This window comes from Phaseolus vulgaris, chromosome 5 (assembly GCF_051622355.1).
Source record: "Phaseolus vulgaris cultivar YP4 chromosome 5, ASM5162235v1, whole genome shotgun sequence".
Lineage (NCBI taxonomy): Eukaryota > Viridiplantae > Streptophyta > Magnoliopsida > Fabales > Fabaceae > Phaseolus > Phaseolus vulgaris.
The window spans coordinates 41,869,867-41,885,818 of record NC_143502.1 but is presented as its reverse complement, the minus strand read 5'-3'; the positions used below and the strand labels follow the sequence as shown (position 1 = coordinate 41,885,818).

Genomic DNA, 15,952 nt, shown 5'->3' with positions numbered 1-15,952 from the left:
ATATTTCCTTTAGACGCTATTTCATCCTCCAAGACTCTTCATGTTGTGAGATGAACTGATGATTAAGCTTTGATCCTCTAAAACCCCTCATACATATTAATTAATTATAATAGATAAATATTTATTTAATTAATTTTATTAAATTATTCATTTACTGTTATTTTATCTTTGGAAAAATAAAAATATAAGATAAAAGTGACATGTAGAAGTATATACTAAAAATTTGCCATTTTTAATTTTATTTTGAAAAAATAGTTTATATTATTTTAAAAAGATGCTACATATTAATTTTTCTCTAAATGGGATGGGACACCAAAAATGTCCCTTTTAATCTAATTATTTTTAGATGATAAAAAAAATACATGTTAACTGAACTTCTGTTTAAAAGTGATTTTAAATAAAATATAATTATTTAATTCAAAACTAATTTGTTAGAAAAATATTCTATTGTAATTATTATATTTCATAAAACATATTTTAGAGGAATAAAATTTAAATTAATATAGATTAAAATTATTTAAACTTTTCTGGTTGCATGGGTTCTTTTGCTATATAAATTATTTGAAATTTATCACATTATTAACAAATTCCTTCTCATTTGCATATTTAATATGGATGAATTTAGTTTTAATAGAATAAATTTTGTTTACTTATATTAATTAAATAGAATAAAGTTCAAATAATGTGCATAAGAAAATATTCGGGCAATCATATTATTATTTTGTAATAACAATGATTTTTTTAAACAAAGTCTTTTTCTTACAAAACATTGTCATTTTGTCCCCATTTTGTTATTTTTATTATATATCCCACTTAGTTAAATATTTAGTAAATTAGTAAAAATGTGTGAAAAATGAAAGTTATGATTGCAAAATGCTTGAAAAAATTTGAATGGTAAAAATCTTGACATCTTGATAATTTAAAGAAGAAATGTATAACTAATCCTAATTAATTTATTTCACATTCAATTTTTGTTTAATTTTTATAAAATTAATGTGGTATAAACATCAAATTTTAACAATAGATGAGAGATAAAAAAATTATATAAGAAAAGAAAAACATAATAGATCTTAAAATTAGTTAATTTAATGATTATTTTAAAATTTTAACTTTTCAAAGTAATTATTTATTAAAAATAAATTATTCTATTAAAAAATTATAACAAATGAGTTTATTTTCTCCAACTAAAAATCATAAATTGTGGATTTTGAAAGTCCATACAACAAATGATTCTAATAGATATTGGTATATCAATCAATATTATAAATTAAGATTTTAAATATATCTAATCATGATTAAGTTATTACTGTATATAACTATTATATTGGTTATGTTTCAATCACAATATACTCTTTTTTAATGTATATTTATATTTATTAAAATAAATTTATACTAACAATATAAGTGTGTGAATACTAACATTTTTTATTCAATTTTTAATATTAATCATAACTATATGTAAATGATAAAAATAAAAAATACAGATACACGGATCGAGTACTAGTATTTCTGTTAATATTTATTAATTCAATATTATACTTGAAGGAATTGATAATGATATCTAATTTTATCTTTATTAAGTAATATAATTTTAAGTTTGATAGGTTTGAATACTTTGAGTTTAGAATTATATCTCCTCTTTAAATTCCTATGAGCTTATGCCTTTAAATCTAGAGTACAAATTAATAACAACTCACATTGACTAAATACATGAAAATTGGAAAACTATACTTAAACTTTTCAATTTTATTAGTTCTAGAATTTGGTTCACTTGACAAAGAGTTAAGAGTTATAAAAATAAAGATAATGAATTGGTCTCACCTTAAAAGAATTGACTTAGGCCTAAAAAATAAAATTTTTAGTCTGTCTTCTAATTGACTAAACTCATTTTTTTTTTCATGAAAGACGTCTTCTAATAGAAACCTAAATTGCATTTGCACTTTTTTTTTTATCAGTGATTGAGCATTATGGCAGGGAGTGTCAACACTTAGAAACGTAAGCTACGAATATTTTTCATATGTTATACGTCTCTATGCTTGAATTTTGCAAGCCAAGTGAGACATATATAAATTGAATGAGTATCATAAATCCCTGTCTTGGAATTATTCTAAGCAGTGTTCCACCAAAAACATGGACATTTTCTTCTTGATTTTGAGATCCATCGATGGGTAAGTTTTTATAAAAAAAATTTATAAAAAAGTAATAGATAAATAAATAAATATGAATCACTTAAAGGTTGACTCAACCCAACCTTTATACGGAAAAAATAAAATAGAACATCTCTCCTCATTTTATTCCAAACTTCCGACAGAAGCTACCTACAAATTCATACCCTCATAAACAAAACCAAGAAGATTCGTCCTTAGCAACGACCCGGATATAAAAGTACATCAAACTCCAAAATACAAACAAACTTAATCAGTTCACCAAGAAATTAACCTTTGAAAGAAAAAGTCTTTTTACAAAAAAACACAAAACCTTAACAAACCACGAACATAACAAAAACACAAATTTAGGGTTTAAAATTTACCATTAAAGCAAATTTGTTCAGTAAAATGTCAAAGGAGAAGTAAAGGAACTTCGAAAGAGATAATTATAAATAAGATGTGTGTAAATTATAATTACCTAACATGATAATTTTTACCTTTTTATCTAAAAATAATACAGTGAAATAAAAATAATACCCTGCAAAATTATATTGTAGTTAGAAATATTATAAAAGTAGACAACGTTCTTAAGAACATAGCGATCAGGTTTTTTTTTATTCATATCAGTGCACACTTTTAGAGTATAAGTTGATACGAAAATGAAAAGACAAGTTTCAATTTTCTTATAATCTGAGTTTAGGCTGAATTTAGCTTCACCAAAGCAAAGTTTATACTATAAAGCTATTGACCGACATAAAATTTATAAAAGGCTTCCATCTTCCTACCATATATAAAAAGGTTCAGAACACATAAATGGAAATATTTCTTGCACCCCTTTTTTAATATAACTGTGGATTTAATTTTTCAATGTAATATTAATTATCCAAGATTTATTATTCAGGTTCTTCGTAGTCAAGGCTAACTTATGAGATGATTCTGATACACATCAGACTATGACGAACTACTTGACAGTCTGAGAACTACTTAACAGTCTGAGACCAGTAGATGATAACAAATTGATAGACGATCTAACATCTCTGGACGATTTAAGAAACTTAAACTTAGATTTTATCTAAACCAAATCTTAGTAAACAAGTGGTTGTCACTGCGGTAGCTACAAGGGAAGAATGAATGAATAGTCAGAGACTGAAATGGAAAGGGATAAACAATTAAAACTGTTTAGACTTACGTCGACCTTGACATTGACCACGTCGCCCGAACACAAACATAGTTCCTTTTCTAGTACAACTCACAACAGCAACGAGCCAAGCGCATATATATGCGTCACAGTCTACTTCAAAGCCAGAAAACAGAAGGTGTTGGAAAATGGGAATGTCATCGACTTTCGTAGGAGCTCTAGTTCTTGTCATTCTGATTCAAGCTAAGGGCCAGCCAGGTTTTTAACAAATTCAAACATGAATTTTCATTAGATCATTATTCTTTTGTAAAAGTTTAGCTCAAGTCTCAAGTGGCATGCATATTTTGCATGTTTATGTTTTAGGATTCATCAGCATAGATTGCGGAGCCGAAGCAGGTGTCAACTATACTGAGCCATCATTAGACATAAATTATGTTTCTGATGCAAATTTCATAAATACTGGTGTGAGAGGGACAATAGCATCTGAAGAGATCAGCAGACAGAGTCAACGACAACTGTGGAGGCTGAGAAGCTTCCCAGAAGGAAAAAGGAACTGCTACAAAATAAGCATCACAAGAGGCTCTAAGTATCTCATCCGCACTATTTTTCTGTATGGAAATTATGATGGCCGAAATATGTCACCACAGTTTGATCTTCTTCTGGGAGCTAACCTGTGGGATACAGTCACTATACACAATGCATCCGTTGACCAATCCAACGAGATCATACATGTACCTTCAATGGATTTCATACAAATCTGTCTGGTTAATATAGGAAACGGTACACCATTTATAACAGCCATAGAATTGAGGACTTTGAAAAATGATACATACGTCACTGAATCGGGATCACTGAAACGTTACCAGCGGTGCGATTTGGGTTCTAACAGAGGCTACAGGTGAAATTATAGTTATGGATTAAATCTTTTCCTGCATTAAAAGATTGATTGATTGTGTTGTAATTTTCTGATTTTCTCACAGGTACTGGTCTGATGATTATGATCGTTTCTGGTTTACCTGTGACTTCGAAGAAGATTGGACACAACTAAGTGCTTCAATTTCGGATGATTCTTTTAAACAGAATGAATACCAACCGGGAGCAACCATCATGAGCACAGCAGTTACACCAGCAAATAGTAGTGCTCCGTTGGTAATAAGATGGGAGCCAAAAGATGAAACTGAGGAATTCTATGTTTACATGCACTTCACGGAGATTCAAGTGTTAACCACCAATCAGACAAGACAATTCAACATCATGAGCAGCGGTGAATTATGGTTTCCAAATTGTTCTCCGCAGTACATGAAAGTCAACACTTTATATAGCAAGTCAGGCACCAGCGGGAAAGAAATTAAATTTTCCCTCGAGAGGACCGAAAATTCAACCCTGCCTCCCATCATCAGTGCCTTAGAAATTTATAAAGTAATAGACTTACAGAAACCTGAAACACTCCAAGAAGATGGTATTTTTCATTTTTTAAATCCATTTATTTAGTTTTCACTATTGTACATGAACTTAACTACCTTCTTCTCCTCTTTTGCATTTGAAAAAAAGTTGATGCGATTACAAGCATAAAGTCAGTTTATGGAGTGAAAAGAGATTGGGAAGGTGATCCATGCGCCCCTGCAGCCTACTTGTGGGATGGTCTCAGTTGTTCTTATCAAGGAATTGAGTCTCCAAGAATCACAACTTTGTAAGTCCTCATTCTCATAATTATCACTACACCTTATATTCTTCAATCATTTTTTATTTAGTTATAGTTTTTCATACTTAATTGAAAATATTGATATCTGTGGGTTTATGACTCACCTTTACCGTTATCTTGGCATAAATGGGAGGTTAATTGTCACAATCAATTGCAATCAATAGGAGGTTAATTGTCGCAATCAATTGCAATCAATAGGAGGTTAATTGTCGCAATCAATTGCAATCAATGGGAGGTTAATTACCATTAATTGTATTTATTATTGTTGTCTCCTAGAACCACTATATATAGTGACTTCCTTCCAGCAATGTAACACAACACTACAAACAAGCAACACACACTTGTTTCCTCTCTCTTTTCATATACTCTCTATTTCTGTTCTTGGGTGTAAGTGTTTAACCCATATAGAGAGGATTTGTTTTAGGGCTATTTATCTATTAGTCTGATAGGAATTCATTGTACTCCCAATATCATTATAGTGAAAGTTTTGGCTCTCTCGCCGGTAGTTTTTTACCTCTATTTAAAGGGGTTTTCGCACTTTACTTGTTACTTTAATTTCTCATAATCTTTGGTTGAAATTATCACGCTTCCGCACACGATATCCCTACAATATCTACAAGATAATTAAAACTTAATTAAGCCTTGAAATGCTATTGCACATAACTCTTTGTAACTATTTGGTTGTGAAAAACAGGAATTTATCTTCAAGTGGATTGCATGGAAAGATTGACCCTTCAATTTCAAATCTCACTATGCTGGAGATGTTGTGAGTTTCTCTGTTTCACCTGGTCCAATATTGAATCATGAGACCAGAAGAAAAAAAAACATAATTAATTATATCCTTTTATTCTTTCATACATGTACTTATATGCTAAGAAGTATATGTGTCAAGATTTGAACATACTTAAAAGAGGAAGTAATTTGGTTTCCAGGGATTTATCAAATAATAGCTTGAACGGTGAAATTCCTGATTTTCTGTCACAACTGCAACACTTAAAGATCTTGTAAGTTCCTTCAGTGGTTGTTCCTGATATCATCTGTATCAAAATATGAAATTATATTATATTTCCTATTCTTTGCAGAAACTTGGAGAAGAATAACCTCTCTGGTTTAATTCCACCAGCACTTAATAAAGCTTCCCTCTTACTACGGTATACATCTTATTGAGAATTCTCAAATTTAAAATGTCTTTTAAATAGATCATCTTTACATTTGTAGTCATCTATCACAACACAACTTCAATTCATTTCATCGGATAATGGATTACACCAAATTATACCCCACCTTGCTCTGTGTACAGACTTTCACACCCATGACCTATAGAATTGAATCTGGAGCTCTTTTTATTATAAATGTTAAATAAGGGTGTGGTACCACCTATACCTTTTGATAGGCAGTTGATCCACTGAATATCTCAGCACAAGCAACATGAATTGAAGTATCTATAGAAAATTTGTATGACTTGTAGGACTTACTGGGAGTTGAAATATTGACCTACTGTGAATTTATTGCAGTGTTGACCAAAATCCATATCTATGTGAAGCTAATCAATGCAACAAGAAAAAAAACAATAGCATTGTTACACCCATAGTAGCATCAGTTGGCGGGGTTTTGATCCTTCTGTTAGTAGTGGCAGCTTTATTGTGGACCGCTAAAAGAAGAAAAGCGAAAGGTGATGCTGCAGTTATTAAGATTCTGTAATTTTTGTTCACAATTTTCCAATCGAATTCAAACTTATTCTGTTAGTTTTTAAAAAACTTGTGTATGACATTCAACAGCTTTGATGTTAAAAAAGAATCAAAGTGCCATATCACCGCAATACACTGAATCAAATGATTCATCACTGCAATTCCAAAAACAAATATATTCATACTCTGATATCATTAAAATCACCAACAATTTCACAACAATTGTTGGTAAAGGAGGATTTGGAACAGTTTATCTGGGCTATATCGAAGACACTCCAGTTGCAGTGAAAATGATTTCCCCGTCTTCTGTTCATGGTTATCAACAATTTCAAGCAGAGGTAGGATTTTTAATCACATATAAGGTTGAGCTGCATAATCAACACTAAGTTCCTGAGCTCAGCAATAAATATACAAGGTTAAAAAATTGTTGAGATTTTGATTTACAGGTTAAACTTCTTATGAGAGTTCATCACAAAAATTTGACCTCCCTGGTTGGTTACTGTAATGAAGGAACCAATAAGGGTCTCGTATACGAGTACATGGCCAACGGAAACTTACAAGAACATCTCTCTGGTTAGCTCCAAAAAAAATTAATTTCTTGTTTAAAATCTGTGCAATAAATATCCAAACTAGTTTTGTTTTCTCAAAGATTTGGATATTTCCATATTGGACAATTGTTCAAGTCATATGACTAACCTTTAGTGAAACAAAAATATGTACAGAAAGTTATAGAACTTGATTATGCAGGTAAACGAAACAAAACAAGTTTCTTCAGCTGGGAAAGGAGACTTCGAATCGCAGTGGATGCAGCCTCAGGTAAGAAGGTACACCAATAATATTCTTTTCTTAATTCTTCATTTCCTCTCTTAATATACTTTTGGCCTCAGGGTTGGAGTATCTGCAAAATGGTTGTAAGCCACCAATATTCCACAGAGATGTAAAATCTACAAACATCTTGTTGAATGAACTCCTTCATGCAAAATTATCTGATTTTGGTCTATCCAAAGTTGTCCCAACAGATGAGGGAACTCATGTGTCAACTGTGATTGCTGGTTCTCCTGGTTATCTAGACCCAGAGTGAGTCCATCAACTATACTGTCCTATTCCTAGCCATTGTTGGAAAATATAGCAATTCTATAAGAATGTTTATGTCCAAAAAAAATTGACTGAAAATAAATTGAGTTACATTCTGTGTTACAGATACTACCTAACCAGTAGATTAACAGAGAAGAGCGACGTTTATAGTTTTGGCGTTGTGCTTTTAGAGATAATCACAGGGCAACCAGTGATAGCGAAGAATGAAGAAAAAAGTCACATAAGTGAATGGGTTAGGTCCTTGATTGGCAAAGGTGATATCAATGCTATTGTTGACTCAAGGTTAGAAGGAGAGTTTGATAGTAACTCAGTTTGGAAAGTAGTAGAAATAGCAATGGCATGTGTATCTCCAAATCCCAACAGAAGGCCAATCATAAGCGAGGTAGTGAGTGAACTGAAGGAGTCTTTATCTTTAGCAAAGGAATTCTTTGGAACTAAAGATAGAAGTAATGGTACAAGTAATTCAATAAAACGGGTCGCCATGAATGTGAATACAGAATCTCTTCCCCAGGCCAGATAAACTGTTGTTTGAAGATGAAGATTGTTAGGATTGATTGGTGAGTGAAATAGAGTGTGCAAATAGAAGAAAAATAAATAAATAATCAGGAGTGAATTTCAATGTATAATTATTTACCATTGCTGTTGTTTTTACTGGTGTTCTTATTTGAATGAATGCAGTTTCATCTTCTAAAAAGATATATCGTTTGTAAATTGGTCTTTGTAAGAGTTATTTCTTATAAAAGAAAGCAAGAAACGATTGTAATTACAAAATACTCAAGGCAATATTTTGTTTTGTATATGAATTAGCCTACTGAATCAAATATGGATACACAGGTATATTTGTGCAGATAAATATGAAATTGAGAAGAACTTTCTACTGCTATTTAAACAAATGATTAAATATGTATCCCTGAATTGTTATATATATAGATGTGTTGATCTTCAATCATTTTCAACCTTTTTACCACAGCAACTTCCAATATAAATTTTCAAATATAATTAAAGAAAAATGATAATTCTATTTAGGTTACATTTGGCAAGATTTTTATTAGGGAGATTTTATATTTCTATTTGATTTTCTTTCTTTCTTTTTTTATAAGTTTGTATCTTCCCATATTAACTGTCATTCTTTTTTATCAACAAAGGATTAAATGAATTAAAAGGGGTACTTCAGGGTGTCTCAACCCTTTTACAATTATAAATAGACTCTCACCTTCTATAGGCTTAGATTTCTTAATCTTACCTTCCTTTCAATCAACAAAACAGAATACCATAGTCCCTTTACAGCAACCCAAACTGCATAGGAACAGAGATATGGTGACAGCAACAGCAAAACATACCAAGCATCTAGCTTAATATAAATAACCATAGAGCACAAATAAAAACAGAGTTGGCATGAATTTGGTCTATGCTTCATCAGAATTGGCCGGAGAAGCACATAACAGGCACACACAAAAACAGAATCAGGAGCTGCATAACATTGCAATCTTCATGAACAAAGAACCCTTTATGACAGTGCATCTACCTCTGCAGCTTCATTTTCATTGATCCCTCTCCACTTAACTGCAATCCAACGTTATGCAGCAAATGTTATCCTTTCAATCAGGTTTGCTATGCCTACTCCTCCTAATGATAGTCCAAGAACTTCCGTACATACAAACCTCTGTACTCATCACCCATTGATGCTATCACTCTCTTTCCTTTGTATAGCAGCATGGCCTCATAAAAAGTTGTTCCCACAGTGATAGGGACCTGGAGCAGGTTCAATACCCAATACAGCACTGAGCAATTTGTTGTCTAGTTCTTTCCTATCTGCTATGCAAGTATCAAGATCCACACAGATACAAGAATTCCAAGTTCCTTCCAATAAATATTTTCAATAACAGAAACTTTTTCCTCGATTGATTGGTATTTATATAACTTTCATTGACCATCTCTTCTGTTTAGCATCATTTGACTATTATTTATAATATTTATTAATTCAATATTATACTTGGAGAAATTGATAATGATATCTATGTTTATCCTAATTAAGAAATATAATTTTAATTTTGGTAGCTTTGAATACTGAGTTTAAAATTATCTCTGCTCTTTAAATTCCTATGAGCTTATGCCTTTAAATCTTTACTACAAATTAATAGGAACTCACATTTAATTAAATACATGCAAATCTCTTGGAAAACTATACTTAAACTTTCCAATTTTATTACTTCTAGGATTTGGTTCACTTGCCAAATAGTTAATAGTTATAAAAATAAATAATGAATTGGTCTCACCCTAAATGAATTGACTTTTGCTTAAAAGATAAATCAATATTGACTTAGTATGTCTTCTAATTGACTAAACTCATTTTCTTTTCATCAAAGATATCTTCTCATAGATACTTAAATTGGATTAGCACTTTTTTTATCAGTTCATTGAGCATTATGGCAGCGAGTGTCAACGCTTAGAAATGTCAGCTACGAATCTTTTCATATGTTGTATACGTCTCTATGCTTGAATTTTGCAAGGCAAGTGAGACATATATAAATTGCATGAGGATCATAAAACCCTATCTTGGAATTATTCTAACAGTGTTCCACAAAAAACATGGACATTTTCTTCTTGATTTAATACTCGTTGAGATCCATCGATTGGTAAGTTTTTAATTAGTTTATTTCCATTTACAATATATATTGATTGATTGACCAGTAAATGTTGTACAATTCTACTGATGCACACGCAAGTGCATGCATGAGAGACAGGTGATGAACATGACAGGAATTTCAAAGTAATCAAGTGGATGATCCTAGCACTAGATGAAAGTAAGAATGGAAAGTGATAAAAATTTAAAGAAACTCAAAACTGGTAACTTGGTAAGATTACCTTCATGTTGACATTGACCACCTCTCCAAAACACAAATCCTTTTGTGGTATAAGTCAGAAAAGGGCAATCCCTATTCTGATTCAAAGGCAGAAAGCAGAAGGTGATAAGAAATGGGAATGTTGAGATGTTTCCTTGTTGGTTTTGTTGGAGCTCTAGTTCTTGCTGCGCTGATTCAAGCTCAGGACCAATCAGGTTTGATAGCAAGTTAAAGCTTGAACTTCATTGCACCATTATTTGATAAAAAAAATAGCTAAAGTCTCATGTTCCATGCAAATATATATAATTTTTTATGTTTCAGGATTCATCAGCATAGACTGTGGAGCTACTGCAGATGCTAGCTTTACTGAGTCGAAAACGGGCATAAATTATACTTCAGATGCAAATTTAATAAATACTGGTGTGAGTATGTCAATAGAATCTGATCTCAAAAAACAGTATCAGCGATATATGTGGACTCTAAGAAGCTTCCCAGAAGGAAAAAGGAACTGTTACAAAATAAACATCACAAGAGGCTCTAAGTATCTGATCAAGACTGGTTTTTTGTACGGAAATTATGATGGGCTGAATAAGCTACCAAAGTTTGATGTTCATCTCGGGGCTAATCGGTGGAGTACAATGAACATAAACAATGGATCAATTGACCACGGCAATGAGATCATACATGTTCCTTCATTGGATTATGTACAGATTTGTCTGGTTGACACAGGAAATGGAACACCATTTATATCATCAATAGAATTGAGAACTTTGACAGATGATATTTATGTCACTGAATCTGGATCATTGGAAACTTACATCCGGTGGGATATGGGTTCAAACATCGGCTACAGGTGAACTCTACTTTTGGATTAAACTTTTTCATTACAAGACTGATTTTTTATTTTTTTTATAAAAGCTTTCATGTTAGGTATCACTATGTAACTTGACATCTCAGTTAGGCTGACACCTCAAGTAACATAATAAAACAATTACAAGATTGATTGATTATTGGACTAATTTTGTTTTCTCTCAGGTACAAGGAAGATGTTTATGATCGTTACTGGATATATGGCAACATCAATAATTGGACACAATTAAGTGTTTCGATTTCTTCTGCTGATGCTTTAGAGCAGAACGTCTACCAACCGCCAGCAATTGTGATGAGCACTGCAGTTACACCATCAAATGTTAGTGCTCCATTGGTAATAAACTGGATGCCAGATAATCCAACTGATAAATTCTATGTTTACATGTACTTCATGGAGATTCAAGAGTTAGCAACGAATCAGACAAGAGAATTCAACATCGTGGAAAATGGTATACAGAGGTATTCAAAGTTTTCACCCAAGAATCTAATTGCCACCACTTTATATAGCTCCTCAGCCTCCAGTGGGTCAGAAATTATATATTCTCTTCAAAAGACCAAAAACTCAACCCTGCCTCCCATCATCAATGCCCTTGAAATTTACAAAGCAATAGATTTCCCGCAATCAGAAACATTCAAAGGAGATGGTATGCCACAAAAATATGATCTTAATATTCTTCTTAACTACCCTTTACCAGTTATTTGGATTACCCTGTTGTCTACACGATCTTAACTACCCTTCACTCTTTTTTGCATTAAAAAACAAAGATGATGCCATTACAGCCATCAAATCAATTTATGGGGTCACAAGAGATTGGCAAGGTGATCCATGTGCCCCTGTAGATTACTTGTGGGATGGTTTGAATTGTAGTTATAACAAGAAAGAGTCTCCAAGAATCACAACTTTGTAAGTTATGCTTCTCAAATTAATACTATAGTATTAGTAGTTTTATATATCTGAGATGATTTTTCTTAGATGATATCGGATATAACTGTTGGATCTGCAAAACAGGAATTTATCTTCAAGTGGGTTGTCAGGAAAGATAGATCCTTCAATTGCAAACCTCACCATGTTGGAGAAGTTGTGAGTTTTTTTTCTTTTTTGTTTCACCTGATCCAATAAACGATGACACTAGAAGAAACCTCTGTAAGTATATAGTATATAAACGATCAGAGTAAAAAAAAATCATAAATCATGAGTTAAGTTAAATTTATTAATGGTAACTTGTTTGAGAGCTATATCTCAGTATTGATTTTTGACTGGTTGATCGTATAAACTAAACTTAGACTTGTTTAAAAGGAGGCATGTTTTTTTGTTTTCAGGGATTTATCAAACAATAGCTTAAACGGTGAAATTCCTGATTTTCTGTCTCAATTTCAACACTTAAAGATATTGTAAGTTGCTTCATCAGTTACTTTTTCACTTCCTCAGTTACTGGAACAACTTTTTGATTCCCTGTATCAGAAAATAGAAAAGGATAATATAGTTTCTCCATTTTGGCAGAAACTTGAGGAAGAATAACCTCTCTGGCTTAATTCCCTCGGCACTTGTTGAAAAATCCAAGGAAGGTTCTCTGTCACTAAGGTAAGAATGTTATTGAAAATTCTCAAATTCATAATATCTTTATTTATGGTGACGATTATCAATTGGTTTTATTTTACTTTTGTACATAAATCTTCTTTGTTTTTCAATATCTTGGCACAAGCAAAAGGAATTGAAGTATCAATTGAAAGTATCGATGACTTGTAAGGTTTACTGAGTTGAAATATAAACCTTCTGTGTTTTTCATGCTAGTGTGGACCAAAATCCAAATCTCTGTGAATCTGGTCAATGCAACGTGCAGGATGAGGGAAAGGAAAAGGAAAAGAAAGAGAAAAACAACATTGCTGCACCCATAGTAGCAACAGTTAGTGGGGTTGTGATCCTTCTCATTGTCGTGGTAGCTGTAGTATGGATGGTTAAAAGGAGAAAATTGAAAGGTGATGCTACACAGAAATTTTTTTATTGCTAATTTGTCAAACAGATTCAAATCCTAACCTGTTAGTTTTCTGTATGATATTTAACAGCTTTGATAGTAGAAAAGGATCAAAGTCAGATCTCACCACAATACACAGAACAAGATGATCTAGTGCTACCATTGAGAAAACAAATTTATTCCTACTCCGATGTCCTTAAAATCACCAACAATTTCAATACAACTCTGGGTAAAGGAGGATTTGGAACTGTTTATCTGGGCCATATCGATGAAACTCCAGTTGCAGTGAAAATGCTTTCCTCATCATCTGTCCAGGGTTTTCAACAATTTCAAGCAGAGGCAAGTTTCTCTATCACTTTACACTTGGATTTTTGTCTCAGAAATAAAAATATATGGTTAAACATGGTTGAGATTTTGATATACAGGTTAAACTTCTAATGAGAGTTCATCACAAAAATTTAACCTCCCTCGTTGGTTATTGTAATGAAGAAACCAATAAGGGTCTCATATATGAGTACATGGCTAATGGAGACTTACAAGAACATCTCTCTGGTTAGTTCCCAGATATATTTGTGCAAATAAATTTCTAAACCAGTTTTGTTTTCTGAAACCATGTATATGAGTATTTCCTTGGGAGACAAGTGTATTGAGTCATAAGTTAACAGAAAACAAGGCAGAGAAAAAGTAATGTAACTTGTTTTTGCAGGTAAACACAGCAAAACAAAATTCTTCACCTGGGAAGAAAGACTTCGTATAGCAGTGGATGCAGCCTTAGGTGAGAAAGTAAACTTCAAATTAGGTGTTTTGACAGTTTTGTTAACTCCCCTTTTTCCCTTCCAATATGTCTGCCTTAAATCTAATCTCAGGTTTGGAGTATCTGCAAAATGGTTGCAAGCCACCTATAATCCACAGAGACATAAAATCTACAAACATCTTGTTGAATGAACAATTCCAAGCAAAGTTAGCTGATTTTGGTCTATCCAAAATTATCCCAACTGAAGGTGGAACTCACGTGTCAACTGTTGTTGCCGGTACTCCTGGTTATCTGGACCCTGAGTGAGTACTTCAATTATATCTGGACCATGTGGAAGTCGTTTTTTAGCTAGTTGTGACAGGATAGACTATTGAAATTTTCTTTAGATGTATGTCTATTTTGTTTTGTAAGATGATTGGATCACCCCTAAAGTAGGCTACATTTATTACATCTTTTCTTGCTGATAAAAAAAAATGTGGATGTTTGTGTCAAGAAATTCTGACAAATAGATCTTATTCTTTTCATGTAGGTACTTCATAACAAACAGATTGACTGAGAAGAGTGATGTTTTCAGTTTTGGAGTTGTTCTTTTGGAGATAATCACAAATCAACCAGTGATAATGAGAGGTGAAGAAAGTATTCACATAAGTGAATGGGTTAGATCCTTGGTTTTGAAAGGGGATATCAAAGCCATTGTTGACTCAAGGCTAGAAGGAGATTATGATACCAATTCAGTTTGGAAAGCAGTAGAAATAGCAACAGAATGTGTGTCTCCAAATATGAACAGAAGGCCTGTCACAAGCGTGATAGTGATTGAACTGAAGGAGTCTTTATCAATGGAAGTAGCTCGAACAAAACACAGAGGTAACCCTTTAACACATTCAGGGGTGTCCATGAATCTGAATACCGAGTTTATTCCTCATGCCAGATAAACGCTTCCCAAATTCCTCTTTCAATGCCAGAAGGAGATCAAGCCACACAACTGAAACTCATATCACATCACACAACTTCTGAATACGTGCTGTTGCACAATTTGTGAATAGTATAATCTACAGAATATCGCAAATTCAAAGTGATGTTGCACAATTTGTGAATAGTTCTTTAATTTGCATGTGTGTTTGTTTTTCAAGTGATATACTTGTTTGTCACTGTATTTAGGATTGGTGATTGAACAAAATAAATAATAAGGAACACATAGGTTTCTTTATCCATGACTTTTCCATGTAGTTTCCTTTATCATCACTACTTCTGTCTTTTCTTTTTCAATTCATATTGTTAACTTGAAGTTAATCGACAAAATTAAAGAGATAAAGACAAAAATAACAATCATAATCTCGTTTAAGTTGTCCAATTAAGAAAAAATTAAACAATAGGGATATTTAGATAAAAAAAATTGAACAGTCAATAGAAAGAAATTTTTCCATTTAATACCTGAAATAATGTGAAGTATTTAAAATTTAATTAAATCTTTTATAAAATATGAATTATATTTTAAAAATAAAAATATTTTATTAAAACATATATATTTTAGTTTAAATATAAATAATTTTAAAAAATTCTATTTAATTTATTATTTTTAAAACAGTTCACAATGGTCAATAGGAAGATCCAAAATTCAAAACTCATTTACAACGGGAGTTGAATTAGAACATAAATTAAAGCTAAGAGCAATAATACATTTACAACTCACTTTTTATATAATCACATTACGATTCTTAATATTATTATTTTAATATTTTATA

At 31.9% G+C, this 15,952-nt stretch overlaps 2 protein-coding genes across 2 annotated transcripts; both read left to right on the top strand.

Moving 5' to 3' along the window:
- Window positions 1–3,473: 3,473 nt before the first annotated feature.
- Window positions 3,474–8,464, top strand: LOC137835883 (LRR receptor-like serine/threonine-protein kinase IOS1). The gene is made up of 13 exons (XM_068644626.2): window positions 3,474–3,543; window positions 3,649–4,183; window positions 4,266–4,744; window positions 4,837–4,975; window positions 5,682–5,753; window positions 5,920–5,991; window positions 6,070–6,138; window positions 6,502–6,659; window positions 6,766–7,013; window positions 7,122–7,248; window positions 7,423–7,491; window positions 7,563–7,752; window positions 7,876–8,464. Exons 1-13 carry the CDS (start codon window positions 3,474–3,476, stop codon window positions 8,288–8,290), a joined length of 2,643 nt encoding a protein of 880 aa, XP_068500727.2. The 3' UTR covers window positions 8,291–8,464.
- Window positions 8,465–10,550: 2,086 nt separating this feature from the next.
- Window positions 10,551–15,417, top strand: LOC137835882 (LRR receptor-like serine/threonine-protein kinase IOS1). The gene is made up of 13 exons (XM_068644625.2): window positions 10,551–10,828; window positions 10,935–11,466; window positions 11,649–12,127; window positions 12,249–12,387; window positions 12,493–12,564; window positions 12,804–12,875; window positions 12,985–13,065; window positions 13,276–13,460; window positions 13,548–13,795; window positions 13,882–14,008; window positions 14,163–14,231; window positions 14,323–14,512; window positions 14,740–15,417. Exons 1-13 carry the CDS (start codon window positions 10,747–10,749, stop codon window positions 15,140–15,142), a joined length of 2,679 nt encoding a protein of 892 aa, XP_068500726.2. The 5' UTR covers window positions 10,551–10,746; the 3' UTR covers window positions 15,143–15,417.
- Window positions 15,418–15,952: the final 535 nt, after the last annotated feature.

Excerpts from the sequence above, each read along its gene's own strand:
- LOC137835883 (XM_068644626.2), top strand. The coding sequence starts at position 3,474 with ATGGGAATGTCATCGACTTTCGTAGGAGCTCTAGTTCTTGTCATTCTG. Across the intron at positions 4,745-4,836 it reads TGAAACACTCCAAGAAGATG|TTGATGCGATTACAAGCATA; the intron begins GTATTTTTCATT and ends TTTGAAAAAAAG. Across the intron at positions 5,992-6,069 it reads CTGCAACACTTAAAGATCTT|AAACTTGGAGAAGAATAACC; the intron begins GTAAGTTCCTTC and ends TATTCTTTGCAG.
- LOC137835882 (XM_068644625.2), top strand. The coding sequence starts at position 10,747 with ATGGGAATGTTGAGATGTTTCCTTGTTGGTTTTGTTGGAGCTCTAGTT. Across the intron at positions 12,388-12,492 it reads TCTCCAAGAATCACAACTTT|GAATTTATCTTCAAGTGGGT; the intron begins GTAAGTTATGCT and ends TCTGCAAAACAG. Across the intron at positions 13,796-13,881 it reads TTCAACAATTTCAAGCAGAG|GTTAAACTTCTAATGAGAGT; the intron begins GCAAGTTTCTCT and ends TTTGATATACAG.